Raw genomic sequence first — 19,929 nt, 5'->3', positions numbered from 1 at the left:
GGGATTGTTTTCTTGAAGTGAGCTTAGTAACTGTTGTAGTGACTTGCCTGTTCTACCATCAAATCACGGTCATAGTGGAGTATACCTTACGGTGCCTTAAGAAGCCTTGATGCATTTTTCCAATAGAAAATGCTAGGAAAAAGAAAAGCTGCTACATTTGGTGTTGCATTACCTGCCAGGCAGAAGATGCTACACATCAGAATGCCACAGGAAGCACAGGGTCCAGCTGCGTTAGCTGGGACAGAGCATGTAGTGACGAGACTGGTCGTTAACACTGTGCTGCCTGCAAAAGAGGGTACGTTGTACAGAGCATCTCCCAACTTAAGAGTGCTGTAGGGATTCATGGTGCCGCTCTTGTCGCCTTGTAGCAGCATGCTACTGTCCTCCATTTGCTGCTGTAGGCTGCCTCAGCAAAGCTAGCTTGAAACCCAAAGTTTCTTGGTCTCAACCCAGTAATCAGTGTGGCTTGAAACTGTGTCTTAAGGCTTTTCATGTTACCATTGGATCTGAAGAGATTGGAATTCCTATTAAGAAGCTGGGTGAGACTTCATGTAGTAAAAATTGGAAATCCTGTGGGTCTTCTGAAAGCTTTGAAAATGGCTTTATACCATCTTCCTGTCATCTGCACAAAACACTATTGCTATGTGCTCTCTTTCCAGGTGCTATTTTGGTCACACGGATATGAGAGAAAGTGGTACACTAGCTACAGCTTTTAGTTCATTACTGAAGTTGCTTCAGGACCACTTCCACCTTATTCTAAAATACTTTGTCCTGAGAAGTAGCACCTGCTGCAGTCCATATTAAAAATCTACCCTGATCTTAATCAGGTGGTCCATTGCTATTCTTAAGCTACATGCTGTGTCCTAATGTTAGAAAAAGCTAAGAATAAAGCCTTTCCCTCTTCATTGTAGTGAGGTGTATTGTTTTAAAATATCAATCACAGAGAAGACAGTTAATTCTTCCTTAGCTTAGTTAATATAGATTTTGAGGAGTAACTTTGGTCATTGTTTCTACACACAGCCCCTAGTCCAGATGTGATGCTTTTCTGTGCTTGGCAGCATGTTGACTTTTTGTGAATGTCAAATACTTGATGGGCAGAGATTTCTTCCTACATGCATTTTTGTGTGTACCAGTAAGGAAGATGGTTCCTTTGTTGGATTGTTTCTCCACTCTCCTAATATAATGTCAATAGCACCTGTTATCTTTGCATTAAGATAGGAATCAAGTTTAAGTTCTGAATATTTAAGTACCCCCATTACTGTTTTTTCATTCCTACCTTAGGACCATGAGAAAGTTCACTACAAAAATATCTGGACCCTACAACAGTAACAGTATTACAAAGATAGCGTGACTGAAGAAATAGAATTGTTTCATTTAAATGGGTGTAAGTGAAGCTGCATTTTAGAGACAAAGCCCTATAAAAGAAAAACAAGGAGACAGAAATAAGTTTGTGGTTTATTTGGTGTTGGAGCTGGTACTACAGTTGGACAGTCACTGTCTTGTTGCATACAGAAACCTTAATATTTTTTAAGTGTGATCAGGAGACAAACTTACAGCTAGGCTGATATAGTACACAAAAATACCGTTCTCTAAAAAAAAAACACCACCACACAAAAATTCCAAAGCAGTGTTAGGAAAATACATTTGGACCTACCAACAGTGAAATATTTAAGCTATTCAGCTGGCAGAGAAGGTTGGTCAACGAGCTTGACAATCCTTTAACTGCAAGAAAATAGTCTTTGGTTTCACATTGTGTAATAATTAATTACTTATTGTTCTGAACCAACATTAAAGATGAGGAAAAGGCAAAGGATTTTCTAGGCAGTGCTGATTTGAATGCTGGATTTCTGTCACACCACTTCACTATACAAGACTGACTAGGTTATCTGGCTCTGGCTAAGAACATGGGTGTCTGAACAGGGAAAACCCTAGAATAGTTTCCTAATGGTATCTTCAGGAAACTTATTTGTTCAGATTTTTGCGTGTTCTAGTTGAGATACATACATTGAAAGATTTGACCTACTTGGAAAGTGCAGCATAAGACAAACCACTAAATCCATTAAACTGCAAAGAGTAAACTGCTTGGGCAGATTTAAAACTGTAGTTCCTTCTGGATTCCCCAGAGTGTATCTGCACTCTTCCTTAATTTGTCTTCTTCCTCAGGTTTTAGGATCATCTTCACTACATCAGTGATACCACTATTGCCCAGTACACAAGGAACACTTAGGAAGACATCTTCTTTTATTCCATGCATGCCCTGAAAATTAGGTAAGGATAGTTAGGCTAGAATTTTTGTATGTCTAATATCCTATCAAGAAAACTGAACTAAGTTTAGTTGAACTTAAACTAGAAAGTTACCACTGTTCTTCAGAATTCCCAAGGTTTTTAGTTTTCAGTATGACAAAAGTTAGCAAGAAAGGGCTGCTCACCTTAACAATTGTAGAGATCGGGTGCACTCTTCTCAAATTCTTCATAATACTTTCAGCTAGATCTGCCACAGAAAGGCCAATAGCCCATGAGGTGTACCCCTTCAGCTTGATGACCTCATAGGCACTGCAGAGACAAAGTTACTCATTAAATATTTCAGTTGATGGTACTTGTTTTTTGAAGTTTGTAAGAAGGGCTTTTGGAGGTGCCTTAAGTTAAGAGACATCAGAAGCTTGACTGATTTGCTGACAGGACTAAAATGAACTCAGCAGTGAAGAATTCTATTTCCATTTTACACTGCTCCACACAGTTACACTGGAAAAATGGAAGTTAGAACACTTCCCTAATTTGAAGTTCACTAACTATGAAAAATTAACTCTGCCAAATCTACATTACTCCTTAGAATATTATTTCAGGTTCCCTTCTGTCTGCATCTTGACATTTGATTTTGGGCTACTACGGTATTTATGAAACCAGGTATGGATAACTGCAGTTCAGAGATGCTCTAGCTCTTCATCATTTGTTCTTGTGTTGAAAAAGAAGAGAAATCAGTATTTACCTGTCCACCACCTGCTTATGGACCTCCTTCCAGTGCTCCTTGTCTGCATCGGTTCCCAAGTCTGGATGAAGAGCCTTCAGGGAGACGCCAGCAACATTCACTCCACTCCAGACAGGTACTGAGTTGCACAAAGATTAATTATCTCACAAGATGAAGAATGTCCCCGGCCATAAGAAAACTTAGTTTTGTCCTCCTCAGATTAACAGTTAACACAGGATCTAAACTGATTAATCTTCACACCTGTCACTGATTTAGTTATGACTTTAAATATACTATGATCTATGAGGCAAATGTAATTTGTGGGCTAACAACCTAAGAGCATATGAACATCCTTCTTTATACGTGATGTCACAAGGTTTGACTTTACCTTTATTAAAAGCAAAACACCTAAGCAACATGGACTAAAATGACAGTAACTCTGGATTTTGCAAAGGTTTCTCAAAACAAGAATTGATTTTAAGTGAGTCCTCCGGCACATCAGGAAGCAGACACTACTGCTGTGGTGCTGCTAGAGGAAGTACAGGTTAAATAAGGAGAAAGTTGCTCTTTCTACTGTCTTCTACACTTGCCTCTGGACTTCAGTTCCTATATATAGTTCTTGAAGTAATCAAGAGATGCCAGTAAAGACAATCAAGTGACTCCCAGTAGACCTAGTGGAGATCTTTGGGAGTCCCTTGCAGAGAACTTTACCCTCTTGCTGCTTCAGTTTGTTTTTTTTAGAGGGTTACAGGAACAACTTAGCCTAGAAGTTTTCAGCCTCCTCAGGTTACAGTAATGACCTTTTCCAAGCAGAGTAACTCAGGTCAAATATAGATCATCTAGGGTTACTCTATACAGCAGAAGGTTTAAAGCAGGACTTGCATTCTTACGGTGGTGCAGTGCAAAGGTTTTTGAGCAATGTTTTACTGTAGCTTTTGGAGATGTTTCTTGGAAAGTATCAGAAAAAGTTCTGTGTAACAGCCAGGTTTCACCCTTACCACTGGAATCTCCGTGCTCGCCAACAATCCATCCATGGCAGCTCAGAGGATGGATGCCCAGTCTTTCTCCCATAAGGTGGCGGAAACGAGCAGAGTCCAGATTGCAGCCACTGCCGATGACACGGTGTTTAGGAAAGCCACTGATCTTCCAGGCCACATAGGTCAAAATATCCACTGTAAGTAGAACAGAGAGGATAGTAAGTTTGGATAACTAGGATGGTATCTTCCATTCATCTGTAAGGACTTTATCTGCATGCTGCTTATGTGGAATAGAGCACCAAGCAATGCTCATCACCAGGCCCTGCAGCAGGCTAACATAATGAAAGTTTTAAAGGCAGAACAGAGAGGCTGTTTATGCTATGCATGCAATTATCAGTGCCCCTTACTGTATCCTGTGCTAAAGATCACTTAAAAGGCAACTGAAGACCCAAGTTGGAGACAACTTGGTTTATTCTCAGAGGACCAGCTTGCTGAGTGTGGAGGGGGAAGATGACACTTCTTGCTATATGGTTATGTGGCATAAGTATTTTCTAAAAGCCTGTGCTTGGTCATATTAATATACTAATACTGCCTTACTGAAGAAAATGCTATTCTCTAAGCCAAATCCTCTTATTAAGGCAACACAAGACCAACCTGGGTTTGAGACAATAAGCAGCTTGCAATCAGGACTATATTTAACAACATTGGGAATGATGAATTTGAAGATATTCACGTTGCGCTGGACCAAGTTAAGGCGGCTCTCTCCTTCTTGCTGACGGGCACCAGCAGTGACAATGACCAGCTTGGAGTGCGCAGTCACACTGTAATCTGCAGACAGAAGGCAGTGTCAAACATGACCTCTTTCTACACACGGTTCAGAACAGGGGTTCTCAGTTCCTTTTAGTATTGATACCTCAAATTTTCAAGTTTGAGGGTGCAGAAATTCTCCTGGCAATTGTTACCCTGGACTTTGCTTCTATAGAAAGTTATTTTTCCTTTTAAGACTGTGGCTCATGGCCACAAGTGGCAACCTTAAGGACATATCAAAATCTTACGGTGTAAAATATGGGCAGTGGTATTCCATACTGCTCAAGCACAGGTGGGTATAGAGTGAGCTGTTGGGATAGCATCCAGTGCAACTGCTACGTAGAAGAGGAAGAAGCCTTTGTCCTCATAACCTACCTGTGGACACTGGAGCTGCAAATTAACTAAAGGTATGAAACAGCTAGCATTCGGCCTAGTCAGGTTGCTAGTAAACTTAAAGCTATCAGACATTTATAGCCAAGAAGCAAGCAGTAATGTATTCAGGGGCTTACTGGCTGGGAAATAAAATTCCCAACGGTGCAGGAGAAATTAATCTTTCTGTACCGAGTGGTGAACTCTGTAAGAGGATTCCTAGTTGGACTGGCTTTAACAAGGTATATGAAACAATGTCAGCTGAGTAATACTTCTGTAGCAAGAGAAATTAACTGAGTTTTCCTCTTAACAATTAGGATGACAAGCTAACTGCTAGATGTGGATGACCAGTTTGAGATCTGAGGTCAGCTATCTCCATAGTTTGGGTGTCTCTGGAAATAATGAGCACATTAGAGCCAATACTTGCCTTTGCCAGAGACAATCTTCGGTGTTCTAAGGAAGAGGCTGCCATGCTGGAGATCTAGCATCTCTCCTCTGAGCTTGTCCTCCACAACATCAACAAGGGCAAGTTCATCAGCTAAGTCCTGCATGAGGCCAAGATTAAATAGTAAGTTTATTACCTCTTTGAGCAAGCTATCCAATTTGTAAATTGTGAAGTTACAATTATTTTAAAAGCAGTGATCTACTTAAGCAATTTTGCTTATCTGTAACACTTTGCTTGGGAACAAGCAGAGTATTTAAATTAATTTCCTGGGGCATCCACTTTGTGGAGTTAGTTTGGTACTTTTCATATCCACATTCTATGTGGAATAGTACAATTTAGCAGGACAATGATGAAGAATAATTTAATAGCCGTTATTAAACAACCTATTTTACAGTTAAGAAAAGCAAGCTTGGCAATAACAACAGCATTATTGATAATAATGCAATGAAGAGGACAAAGCATTCAGAGTGTCTAGGACCATTTTTTCCCAGTCCACTCTGCAAAGAATTATTCCACTGCACGCTCTGCTTCAGACAAAATGACTCCTCACTTAATCTTTTTGTATGTTTGGAGTGTTAGAGGACTTCTACTTAGATGAGATTCTGGAATTCATTCAAAGGTAAATGCAGCTCTTAAAATTATACATAGAGCATGTTCTGTCTGACACTGGGATAAAGCTGGTGTACAAGAACTACAGCTATTTGATCTCTTTAAATAGCTTTAAGATTGCAGCTTCACTTCTGTCCCAAACAAAGGAATGTACAACCAAAAGTTCATCTTGTGTGCTAGCCCAGTTAGTCTAATAAGGGAGATTACTTGTTGACCCTCTTTTAGGCCTCTGATAGTCAAAACTGTGCTGCTTCATTCCAAACTTGACACTTACCTTCATCAGGACACTGATAGCACAGGCCATTCCAACTGCACCCACACCAACCACACTGATCTTATTGTGGGCATGACTCTGGTCCTGTTTGTGGACATTGTGGATGAGCTGATCCTTGAGAGACATAGTGCACTGCCGAAAGGAAAGCAGTAGATTATTTCTCCAGGCTTTGGAGCTTTTACTGGCACCAGATATTTGTATAAAGAAAGACGGATTTAATTCTGAAATTTAATTCCAGGATGATAGGAAAATGGATATAAATCACATGCCTGAAACATCTCACCACTGCCTGTATGCAGCAAAACGATTAAAAAAACCTGAATTACTGATGACAATGCACTGTTTTAAGTTCACCATAGTTTTCTCTCAAATACAGCCTGAGAACCATTATATAGCTGGGTGGCACTCCAGCAGCCTTAGTAGAATGTTCTAAATGATCATCCATATTACATTTAGGTACAGGAAGCCATTTTAGTACTTCTAAGCACAGTGCAGTCTGGCAATCTCTATTCTACGGCCCTGAAAAACTGGTACTCTGTGCCCTGAAGCCTTTCCAGAGCTGAAGTTGTACAACACTTACGCAAGCTCTCCTTAAGCACAGTGTGATCCTCAAAGTCAACTTTATGGATTTGTTTTAAAGTGAAACGGCCTAGTTTTGAATTAAGAGGTCTAGTCCGGTGTTACTGTCTCTCCCCCCCTCGTTTTTTTTTTGGTTTTTTTTTTTTTTTAAGCTACCAGCTGCACAGCAGCCTGGTTTATATAGGTTCTAATCCAACAACCAGAGGTGTACTGAAATACCATGATGATGATGAGTATTGTGCTTTCACCCCAATGTCCCTGCAGAAGCTGACACCATGCTTTCCCAAGCAACACAGCTTCTGGTTTTCCTGAAGAGCCTGAGGCAGGGACAGCCTTGCAGATGGATGAATGCAAGTATAGACGCAACATGGTTCCAGAGTTAGTGCTGAACAGGCAGCAACTGGTTCAGAGCAGGAAAGGCCAGGGAGGGCTGGCAGAGCAGGTAAGGGCTGTGAGTTTGGGGCAGGGGTGAAGAGGAGGGACAGGAAGCCATCAGTGCCTATACTGAGGAAAAGTTAACCACAATGCGTCAGTCTTCATTTTCAGAAGTTTGCTGAAGCATGGCCCGGTGTAGCACACACCCTGTCCATGTGCCAAGCTCTCCCTTTGCACTGTAAGTACTTTAATGCGCAGGGCTGGGGAGTAGCGCCCACACAGAAGCATTTCTCAAAAACAAGAATTTTCAGTATTAAGTGCCATTAAGAGTGCTATTCCCCTGAAATAAGCGTGTTAGGGAGTAGGTAGTATATTAATGCTCCATTTCAAACACAGCCCTGAGCCCACCCTCCTAGCCCTTTGCAGGCTCACCCCCAGCACCCTTCCCAACAGGCAGGTCCCTTGGGGCCACATGCACTTTTACCGCCGATTAGGGAAAGCGAGTTAATTGCGGGGGGGGGCGGGGGAAGATGGCGGGGCAACACAGCGCACAGCAGCCTCAAGGAGGGGAGGGGATGTGAAGAAATCACGGCGGTTACACAAGGCCGCCGAGCAGGGCGCGGTGCCTCTCCACACCGCACCCACGGCGGGCTGAAGTCCAGGGCTCTGCCCGGGAGCTCCTCAGCCCTCCCGGGGAGACTACAGTCCGCTCGGCGCCGCCTGCTCGACCGAGTCTCCCCGGGAGGGCTGTCGGCCAGCAGCACCCGCATCCCCCCGCTCTTCCTCCTCCCACAGCAACCACCCCGACCCGCGGAGCCGACGGCACCTACCCGGCGTCCTCAACCAAGCGCGGCAGCGGAGGCTATAACGGCGGGGCGGGGAAGGCGTCGGCCGCCTTAAGTAGGGGCCGGGCGGCTGACGTGAGGCGGGCGGGCCGCCATGGTGGAGACGTGCCCGCCGACACGTCGGGGTGGAGAGGAGGGGGAAGTTGGGAGCGGGCGGGCAGGCAGGCAGCGCGTGAGGCGAGGCGAGGCGGCCGGTAGTAGCGGTCGGCCCGTAACGGTCGGCGCCGTGAGGGAAGCGTTCCGTTTGACGGCTCTTCTCTGGAGAGGCTGCCGTGTTGGGGGGGCGGGGGGAGGTTAGGGCGGTTTTGGCAGTGATGCCTCAGACAGGAGCGCTAATGTTTTCCCGTCATTGCTGGAAATACCATGACAGGACTCGCGGTGGGTCTTTCTCACAGTCACGCCAGTCTCTCGGCTCCCTGTCACTCCGTGGTTGGTTTGTGAAGCCAAGTCCTTCTCCTCTTCGCTTATTTCTTGCTAGAATACTAACAGAGTAAAAAATACTATTTCCTGGATGCCTGAAGTTTCGATTTTACGCTATGCTACAAGGTTGTCCCACAAGACTGGCTTTTTGTAAACCCATACTGCCTTTTATCCCTTTATTCATTGAATTTCATGTTGGTAGTTAAACTTACCTTTGCAAGTTTTCCCGAAGAACTGCTCAGACATCAAAAGCACAGGCCCAGACCACTTCCCCCATGGCTCGCTTCTTAAATACTCCTGTGGTAATGCCTCCAAGCCAATAAATTCACTTAAAATCTTTGCAACTGGATTTGTGGTTTACTGTGCGTCAGGATTTTGGGTTCGAGATTTTCTGGTTCCTCCAGTTGGAGCACAGTAGACTCTGTGAGTTTTGCTTGCCAGCTGGCTGTGTTCGTTTAGTATCATGTATCCGTTTCTCCTTTCTACCCCTCTTAGATATCCTGTCTTTATGTCATGTTCATCCTTAATGAAAAATTAAAATCAGGGAAGCATTCATTTAATCTTGTGTGAGTTGCTGGGTTACCTTTATTTTCCCATTCTTGTTTTACAGTGATACTCTTTTTTTTTTTTTAATTTCTTGTAGCTGCAAGTAACTTTGTGATGTTTGTCTTGGTTTCCTTTTGGGATTCTAACTCAAGCTGATTTTTGGCAATATCTGTTCACGGCTTCTAGGATGTACTTGACTTCCTTTTTGAGGTGATTATCTTGCTGTGGCAGAAGGCCTTCCTTACTAATTAACCCCTTTGTCTTCCTCGACCCATAGCATCTCTTTTCCATTTCATCTTTTGTCTGGGATGTCTTTTCTCTAGTTAGACAGAGTCTATTTACAAATGAGGAGGTTGTCATGAAGGTCCTGATCTGTCCACAACCTCATCCCACTCACAGTGCATGCTAGCTTAAAACATGGTCCTCTGTCATGCTAGACCAGAGCAGATCGTGTGAAGATGGGTATATCTCATCACACGTAAGGCTTGTACTTGTCTGCCAAACTCTGCTTTACAACTGAAGGAATTTCCTGCTGCTGTTCAAGGCATACCAATGCCTTCTCACAGACCATCCCAGTGACAATTCCTTTCTGCTGTGGTGATCTGATGGGAATGGTAGCCAAAAGCCTCATCATTTATTTGACAGTCCACTGGCAAAACAAAAGAAACAAAAAACACAGGTGAGAAAACATCTAAAACTGCTTGAAACATATAATAAGGAGACTTGCATGAAACAAGCCAGAAAAATACAAAGTTTTGGTTCTTATTATAAAGCCCAGCACTTCTACCAAAAAGGGTTACATATAATGACCGATCAGCTGCAAAACTAGATGTGCTTTGTTCCTTGCTGCTGCTTGAGGAATGAATGATGCTTGTGAGATGTGTCATGTCAGAGGGGACTGGCAGCTAAGGAAGGGAAAGTGCGGCTGGATGATGAGTAGGCCTAATGCTGCATGAATGCAGAATAAAAGGAAGCCATATTATGTAGTTCTGTCATTCTGCATTATGCTGGGTTCGCTGAGCATCTTGTTCTATCAGAAGTTTCAAGGACGGATTAGGAAGTTTAGTTCTGCATCCCAGGAGTCTGTATTTACAGTGGCTTTATGTGAATGGGACTAAACCTCTTGTCCAGAGTTTGGGTTCCAGACATCTAGCAGGACAGAAAATTTTGAACATTTGGCACGATTGAAGATCAAGAAGAAATATTTTCTCCCTATAAAAATTCTGCATTATGCTGGGTTCGCTGAGCATCTTGTTCTATCAGAAGTCTCAAGGACAGATTAGGAAGTTTAGTTCTGCATCCCAGGAGTCTGTATTTACAGTGGCTTTATGTGAATGGGACTAAACCTCTCGTCCAGAGTTTGGGTTCCAGACATCTAGCAGGACAGAAAATTTTGAACATTTGGCACGATTGAAGATCAAGAAGAAATATTTTCTCCCTATAAAAATGTTTACTTCTGAAGAGTTTAAAGGTAGAAGATAAGAGGTTTCTACGACAAGACTGGCTGGATAGATGAATGGGTATTTTAAAAATATGTAACAAATGTAGAGCAAGTGGTATTATACTACTGTCACAGTAAGACCAAGGCTCCTAAGAGAAGAATGTTGGTATTATAAGGTTCTTCTTATCCTGTGGCTCAGACAAAATAAAATTGGACATGGTTGTCAGGGTATAAATTCCAATAAACTTGCTTGCATTTGTGTTTCTCATTACTAAGAAACTGAGATTACTGTCAAGGTTAGGTTAATGGTTGGACTTGATCTTAAAGGTCCCTTCCAACCTCTATGATTCTATGATTCTGTGATTACCAAGAAAAGAACCAAGACCAAATCTCTGTTATTTATAACATAAGGCATCAGGTTGTCCTTAGCTGTCTGGCACCTATTCAGATACCAGAGGTCCTACCTTTAGTAGAGTAGGCCAAAGCAAGCAGACTAGGATGTTTCAAAACCATCCTGGTCTCAACACATCTTCGATGATGATAAGCAGATCAGAAGCCTTGTTTTGTTACAAATTAGTGTCAGCTTTTAATATGCCAGTGTTAATTCACCTAGGTTACAAAACTGAGAAGAAGGCTGTGACTGCCAAATTTTTCCTTTGTGGTTTTAGTAGCAGCAGCAGCAGTTGCTCAGGAGGAAAGCAGTCATCTGGCATGATTGACATTGATTTTCTGCCTCAGAGAGCTTCAATTGGAGAAATCTCATAACAACACAAACAGAACGGGGTGAGCAAATTAAGGGCATTTTTCTTGCACTTGGAAGATGGAAGCCAGATCTGTTTTGGTTTCTTTTAAGTGATTGACTTTGATTGTAGGGATGGAGCTGACTTTCCTCCCTTGTATACATACGGAGTTTTATTCTTCCTGGTTCTTCTTCCGCTGCTGCCTTCCATTGCAGTAGTGGGAGGTGGTGTTGATAGAGTGATAGGAATGTTTGAAATGTGACAGGGTCTCTCTCCCCAGGGAAGCTTGGCTCTTCCTCAGCCTGCTTGCCCTCTTTTCTATATTAGCTTTCACAGATTATACATGAAAAAAAAAGCAATAGAAGTTGCTGAATGTGGCAACACTTATATTTTTATTCTAGGAGTTACAAGCAGAGCCTTTCCACTGGCCTCAGGTGGAATTTGATCAGGCTTTGGTCAGTAACAGAAGGAAACAATGCCACATTCTTATTAAACAATGTGTTTGTCTTTAAACTATGAGATACCCATTAAACCTTTATCACAAAAATAAAGTCCAGAGTCAGTTATACAAGGTGAGTTCAGTGTGTGCATCTCACTATTTTCAATGAAACACAAAGCGTTAGTAAATTTCTCTCCATTTTGCTAATATGCAAGAGGTTTTACATGCTGATATTTAATTTCTACATTTGTCATTTGCTCAGGTCCTGGCTCATGACAGACTAAGTCAAACCTGATGGTGTTGCTGGGGTGAATAATGACACCAAACCATGACCTGCACAGGTTTGCTGTATGAGCTACAGCTCAGGTAGGCGAATAGCAGTAACCCAACATCACTGTTGATGCTGACTGGCCCTGAAAAGGTCAGTGGAATCTCTCTGCTCTACCTGAGATCTGACGTCTGATTTGCCCCTAAAAATCATATTCCCAGAATGATCAGTCCTGCTTTTGCTCTGACATTATCAAGGGCTTTGATGTCATTGTGTGAGGGAAAGACCTGGCACTAGACATAGCTACCTCATGTTCCAGTCCTGACTTTCCCTTTGATTTATTCTGGCACCTGAACAACTTCCTCCAGCTTTAATGGCTTCATTTCTCATTTGTAAAATAGGAAGAGTCTTTATCTACCAACCTGATGGTGGTACTGTAGGGATTAGTTAATTATTAAACACTTCAGGTTCGTACAGGAAAATTAAAATGATGGAGGTTCTTTACCTAAACCAGAGAGGCCTGGACCCCAAAATGGAGTAGCTTGGCACCAAAAGTTTGGTATACTCTGCTAAATTGTCAACATCAGTAAAGCTCCCAGAGCCAGAATTCTTGCAATTTTGAAGTACTTATCAGGGTACGATACAGGTAGTTGGTTCATACTCCATAAAAATCTGTATTTTGCGTTCTTCAAATTTGGACAGTATAGCCACATCAAATCATTTGAACTGCTCTCCTAAGAAAACTAAAAGCTAAAAGACCTTGGCTTGCACTAACAGGTATCTCTGCACATAACTGAGTAGCTATGGTCCATACACCTCCAGGTCCCTGTCCTTGGCTGCTTCCACTCATGCATGTTACGGTAAAGACACTGGTATTACAAAGATCCAGTGCTTTTGTTGCTTCACACCCTCTTTTTCTTTGCACTGTCATTGTGGGAGGAGGGGGAGGAGCTAGCTGATGCAATTCTCATCTCCGGGTATTTACACATATCTGTTTCTACAACCTATTTTTAAATCTGCACCAGGGTAATATATGGAGACCTGTGTAAATAATTGTCAGTTTCTGAAGATCCCAGACTTCAACAATGCCCTTTTGTCAGATGTATGCTTTTGACTGCAAACTGTTTTTTAGCTGGCATGTTTCAATATGCAGAACTTCTAGGTTACACCAATTTTTCTTTTTCCCTTAAAAGTTTGGTTATATTTGCAAGTACAACAGCAATGGATTATGCATTCAGTATAAAGCAAGATAAAACTGTATTTCTTGCAATGATTTTCTCGATATGAAGCTAAAGAAAACTATTTCTTGCAATAGCTTCCTAAATCATCACTCTAGGTAGCTGGGCTAAGCAGAATGTGCGCTTTTGTCTTGCTTCTCTAAGGAAATGAATTTACTCACGGAAGCATGAGTCACTGCACAGGATTCTCCAAACCCATTCCCTTCGTGCAACTCTGAATACTTACTCATTTACTCAGGAACTGCAGGAAATGGGATGCTCAGCTAAATCAAATGGTCAGAGAGAGATGGAAAAGCACTCCCGTGGACACAGGCCACTATTCAGTCTTCACCTAACCAGGTCACAAAGATACCTCAGCCAGTTCAGCACCTGCCTCCTGTTGACTGTCAAGAGGAGTGTAATCATTAATGCATCCTTGCTGCTGCCTTCTAAACTATTACTGTTATCTGTCTTGTTCTTGAGTGCCTGGCAGGTTGCAATACGTGGAGACTTTCTATAAATTACAGTAAAGAGCTGGAGGGATATGAGAGGACAACTGCAGACTGCTTCTGCCACTGCTACTTGCCAATTCAAGAGGGCGGGCAGATTCAGCAGCAAAAGATCAGAGGCGTATCCCTGCACACCATCCGGAGCAGAGACCCCCTTGCCCTTATTTAAATATTCATATTCATTTTGCAACTGTCAGTTTTGATTTCCCGAGGATCCCTTCTCAGTACATTACATGCCAACAAGCTGATTAGTTCAGGGTAAAGAGCTACAGAGTCCTGCAAAGACAAGTTTTTACTGATTCAGGCCATTTGGGACATAGTACACTTAACGACACAATATTGCTTTCCCTACGAAGAGAGATAATTTTCTAGCATTTCAGACCATGCATATCTGGTTGACCCTCTGCGTATTCAAAATGATAGCAGATTATGTATTCTCTCCCATCCAAAAATCACTGTGGCCAAATTCATTTCTGTGCATCAAAATTCCAAGTTACACGGCTGGAAACTCAGCATCCTATAGTTGAGAAGTTCCTGGGCCATACAACCACTGTAGAAAGCTGAGAGTACACCTCAACATTACAGACAGACTTGGTGGTGGAACTTCTTGCCTTGCCTACTCTACAGAAACAGCACACAAGAAAGATGTGAACTCATCCCTGCATCTCTTTCATCCGTTTAGGAGATGGGAGCGTCACAGTTGGGACTTTGCAAAAGGAAGCTCGCACTTTAGCAACATAAAGTTGCAGGGTCAAGGAAGTCCTAGAGATTGAAAATACTTTGGTCTGTGTTTTCATGAAGGACACGCTTCGGCATGCAGGATACCTCTCTTCAAAGCTTTCACTGAAGACATCAGTGCTATAAAGCATAACTTTTACAGTTCTTTGGCTGAAGTGGAGTGGGAAGGCCAGAGATCAAGAGATAATCACATTCTGGTCTTGCAGTCTCCTTTTAGAGCCTGGATGCTACAACAGCCTCACAGACTATCCCATACATTGGTGTTCTCAGATAATGCCCAGTGAATATGGAAAATGTATGTGCCTACGGATGACTATGTAATAAATGATTATCCGTTCCTTGGAGAAGGAAGATGAAGTTTGACTTGCAGTTCAACAAACTTAGCAAGACAATGGAAGTATGTAACCAGCTGCTTTAATTTCAATCCCCACACTTGGGCCACACCTGATGCTTTTTAAAAGAGCTGCAGCTGGGCTGGCTCAGCCCTAAGATAGCAGTCCTGAGGGGTGGTTCTGGCTTGTGTTACAGAGCTGAACTCTTCTGCTGTTCTCAGACGGGAAAAGTAACTGGACTGTTTCTGCACAAGGTACTCTTTTAGATCTTTATTTCTGTGGTGTGTTTGTTGGCAGCTCTGTGGGCAAACACAAAGCCCTGGGGGGGGTGGGGGTGGGGGGGGTGGTGACGTGAGTGTGAAAGGTAGGTACTGTCCTCAGAGGTCACTAGGCAGAGTTTTTAAATATTGTCTATATTATATGTACTGCTAGCAGAATGTACTGCTGAAGAGGATGTGGAGCTGTCCCCCAGGGGAAAGCTGTTGCCTTATCTCTTCAAAAGTTCTGCTCCCTGGACTTTTTAATTTTTTTTCTGTTTAATTTTATTTTATAAGCAGAAGGTAGCCAAGGGAAAGAAAGACACACACAATTTCCATAATGACCAAGTTCTCCTAACTTGTACTGTTAGGGGTTTACACCGTGCCTAGATGTGCTGTAGCTGTATGTTAGTTGGCTACTGTGGGCATTCAGTGGCCTGCGCTTTCCCCAGGCTCGCGGATTGGTGCTGGGGACCTCAACCTACTCACAGCAAAGCTAGAAGTGAGCCCTGAGTCACATGTAAGTTCAAAGTGCAGCTTGGCAGGAAGAGGGGGTAATTGCTAATCCTTTTCAAGAAAGACTTTTTTTGTGGTCTTAATCTTCTTCCATTCCTTTTTTTAATTTTAAGTGTCTGTGTTTCTTAATTGAAACACAATATGGTGTGCCATCACTCAATACCAAAGGTCTAAACTGTGGCAGTGATTCCAAAGGAAAATAAAAGTGGATAGAGGTGCAGCATGTATTGCTAACATGCAAGAGTCTCGTGACTCAGATTCATTATGCAGCCATAGGGAAATCATTAATACACTTCAAGCAGGTACCAAGCTGAACATCTCTGTCAGGAGTACAGCTTCACAGTGCAGGAACTGTACAGACACACAGCAGTTCTCCTCAGCAAAGAGCTCATCAACTAAAGAGGCAGACCAAAACAGGGAAGCGAAAGTGGAAGCAGAATAAGGCAGAATGATTGCCAAATATGGTGCTTGTCTTAGTATGCTGTGTTGTTCCAAGAGCATTACACAAATACTGACCCTTATCTCTATCAATTAATTCACTTTTCTTATTTACATTCAAATTTTAAATAGAAAATGAAAGATTGCTTCTTGCCTACAGACTGCCAATGAATCATTGTCACAGTGCTATGCTAAGTGTGGAGTTTCTGGCTTGTGGACCTGTATTTGGATGAAATTGTACAAATGTTTAGCAAACATTTGTAGGGAATGGCCTTGCAGTGTTGCAAACCATGGTGAGGTTTAAGGAGGTGGATGTTACCAAAGGGAACAAGCACCTGACTTTTAGCTCCTATGGGGGGAACCCTGATACTTGCAGAATCTGTTGATTTTCTAGCCTGGCCTTATAATAAGAGGAACAGCATGCCTGTGTCCTGGGTGGTAAATGCAAAGTATGCTATTTCTCACTGGCTATCTCCAACCTTATGTTGTTTTTCTCATAACTTTCTCTAAATTCAGATGTATCCCTAGACACTATGTGGCTCCGGCCTTAAGAGGTAATATCTCAGTGCAGGTACCTTTTTAAAAGATGCAAATGTGATGAAAATGTGAGGTGCTGGGAGACGGTGTCATGAATTCTTTGTGTGTGTGTGCACACATGTGCATAAGAGCTGGATTTCTGGGAGCTGGGTCTCCTGAACACTTCATCTAATATATTGTCCATATATTCTCCATATCCTTTTTGCTAGTTGTACATAATTTCTGCTTTTTACATTCTATAGTCTTTGTAGGATTCATTGTGTGTTTGTGGAAGATCTTCAATATTTAATGCTGGAATGTCAGAAGGGAAAAGATACCAGCATGCTTTATCTCTTGCTCACTGTGTGAGGGCAAACAATTTTTGGAGTGGCAACAGGGATGTGCAGCCTGTTTGAGCTGTGTTAACTCCTTGCCACATGACAAGCCTTTGGACTGGCTGCTGGGGCAGTGGGGTTTGCCCATCGCTTCACTCTTGGTCTCTGGACTGGAATGTTTGCAGGCAGAGCAGTGCTAGTTTGGTGGAAGAATGTCTGTACTAGAATTTGTGAGGCACAGGACAGACCAGAGCCCAGGTCTCTGCCAGGATGTGATGTAGTGTATGTACATGTTCAGACAGAAGGAGCTAGGTCTGTTGCTTTCTTTATGGAGTGTCATTCTGTGTGTGTGTTTGGCTGCTAAGCCACTCTTCCTTCATTTTTAATGTCATCGACTGTTTGTGCCCCCAGAGTGGCACAATAAGGAAAAGAACTGTGTTTCACTTTGAAACTTCTGGAGCTAAGTAGTATTTCTATCTCCAGCTTTGGTCTTGAGAAGTGAAGGCAGTTGAAGGCTGAGGTTACTCAATAAATTTTGGAAAGTTCTGGATTAAGGATATGGCCATATTATTTTTCCTGTTTGTATATGTTTAGCTGTAATATTGAACATACATTCCTTGAGTAATAATCTCAGTCTTGCATCCCCTTTTAAAATATGCTCCCTTGCAACAACAAATATGGAGATTTGGAGTCAATAGGGTGTTAGGTTACGGAGAGAATTAAAATCATCATAATAAGAAAATAATGTCTGTAACGTTTCATATATCTTAGGCAAGGGTTACTGACGACCAGTTAGTTGAGTGCATGACCTCTGTAAGAGTTCTTAGGCGTATAAGAGCAGTCAAAAATAGCTCCTTGGAAGGTCAGGGAAGGCATCTTTTCTGCATGTGGATAGCTTTGCATTTCTGATCTGAAACATCTATATGTCTTATGGTAAGCAAGTAAGAATATATGGAACAGAAAATAGAATACCAAAATGCACTTGGAGATTAGCCAGAGCTTGTGTAACATGTTCCTTATTCATATGAGCTTGTACAAACTGCTGCCAGCCTTGGAGATTTTTCCATATGTGAAATGGAGAAAGCCTGCATTAACTTCTAAACCGTGCTTCAAAGACAGCCTAGCCTAATAAAGACTGGATTCAAACTGTCAGTAGATGAACAACAGCAAGAGGGACCCTTATGTTTTAAAATGGAGCCATAGGCTTGCTTCCAAGAGATTTTAAGCTTCTGACTGACCCTGGACTCTGAAAGAAATTTCAGCTTGTCAGACCAAATGTTCTCTTTCTTTTGACATCTGCATGCTGAGACAGAGTTTACGAGAAGCTTTTATAGCAAACCCAAAGTCAGAGTCACCGCAGAACACTTTAATTATTGAACAGGCAAGAGCTAATGTGAGAGGGAAAGGCTCTGTATTTCTCTGCATTTTAATCCCCCTGCCCCACCCCCCTGTCCCTTCCTGCCCAAATCCCCTTGGTTAATCAGGTTATGTTTGCCCTATTTCTCTCAGGGAGCAAGCAGAATGCAGTGTTGCTAGAAATGGAGGAAGGGAAGGAGGAGAAGGGCGTGCTGAAAGCAAGAGTGGGTTGAGGATGCTCCAGAAATGAAAGCTTCGCTTTGGCAGGGTTCCTGAGATCACAGCAGGATGCCTTTAGGCTGTGGGATGTCTCTGTGACCTGTCACACTTGCTGACATGCATGATCTTGCATGCCAGACCATGTGGCAAAGGACAGCGAAGGGAGCTTGCGGGTCTGCGCTCAGCCTGGAGGCATTGGTGGTCTCTGCAGCCAAGAGCTCCCTCCCCAAACATGCTCTCAACAGCCTGTTTCAGCTAAGATCCCCCAGGAGAGAGGAACTGATGACCCTGGGGAAACGCACTCTGCCTGCCATTTGCTTGAAGTGCCGTGGTTAATTCTGTGGGGGGCAGTACGCATGCACACACACACGCAGAGCTGTACGTGCTGCATGCTTTTATACAGTCATACAGCCTTTAATTCTTGCTGTGCTCATCCTCTTGGACATGTGGCTGCAAGCCGCAGAAAAATAGCACAGATGGACCCGCCAAAGTAAAATGCAGCTATGAGAAGCAGGGAGCCAGCACACACACAGACAGCACTGCTGCCCTGCGTGCTGCTGAATCTAAGTTTCTTTTAAGTCTGTTGATCCTGGAATTTAGCTCTGAGTGTGCTGAGATTTGAGGGGTTCTTCATATGGGTGCATGCCTTAGAAATGCTCTTATCTCCAATTATAATGGGCAATACCATACCGGGAGACTGAGGTCCGACACTTTTGTGATCAGTGTCTAAACTCAAACCATTCCTGCAATGTGAAAAATTGCTTCTTCTGAGGTCTGGGTCTGGGCGGGCTTAGGAAAATAGAGTAAGTCCTGATGAGAGAATTAAGTGCAGTGACTTGGCCAATTTTGGGAGCATGGCAAATAACTCAGAAGGATGTAGATCTGCAGGTCTGCACCTGCATTCAATGTTTTGGGGTTGAATTTATCCAAAAGTTCAAAACCAAAATTTTCTAGACCAAATCATGAAGCTTCAGGGAGTTGCTATGTAACCCTGCTTCTTTCACGCTCTGATCCTGGCTCAGAATCAATTGAATGTCATCCTATGCTTGCATTTCAGTTTTGCCAGGAAATGCCAAGCCACACAAGCGTTGCCTAATTCAGTCTTGTGTGCTGGCTTCTTTGCTCGGATCATGGTGCATTGTTCCTTTGAGACACATGTATTAGAGGACATTCTTAGCATGCCTCTTTGTTAACAGCATGGATCAGAAACATTTTTGTAGCTCAAAGGCAGGTCAATGCTAAGACATTCTTCCAAAAGCATTGGCAAATGCAGACCTGAGCTAGTAAATCCTGGAGCCATGACATGATTTTGCATGTTCCTCAGCACAGAGTAGAGCTAACTGGATGGCTGCAGAGTCCTGTTCCCGCAAGAATGAAGACAGGCAGGAAATGAACCA

The 19,929-nt window shown here is 42.8% G+C and overlaps 1 protein-coding gene across 1 annotated transcript; it reads right to left on the bottom strand.

Moving 5' to 3' along the window:
• Positions 1–1,442: 1,442 nt before the first annotated feature.
• LOC309673550 (L-lactate dehydrogenase A chain) lies at positions 1,443–8,268 on the bottom strand. Its single transcript, XM_082485346.1, has 8 exons — positions 8,231–8,268; positions 6,447–6,578; positions 5,546–5,663; positions 4,597–4,770; positions 3,964–4,137; positions 2,987–3,104; positions 2,430–2,553; positions 1,443–2,257 (listed from the first exon to the last, which is right to left on the bottom strand). Exons 2-8 carry the CDS (start codon positions 6,570–6,572, stop codon positions 2,093–2,095), a joined length of 999 nt encoding a protein of 332 aa, XP_082341472.1. The 5' UTR covers positions 6,573–6,578; positions 8,231–8,268; the 3' UTR covers positions 1,443–2,092.
• Positions 8,269–19,929: the final 11,661 nt, after the last annotated feature.

Source organism: Vanellus vanellus, assembly GCF_965231255.1.
Source record: "Vanellus vanellus genome assembly, chromosome: 6".
Taxonomy (NCBI): domain Eukaryota; kingdom Metazoa; phylum Chordata; class Aves; order Charadriiformes; family Charadriidae; genus Vanellus; species Vanellus vanellus.
This window is presented reverse-complemented; position numbering and strand designations above follow the sequence as displayed.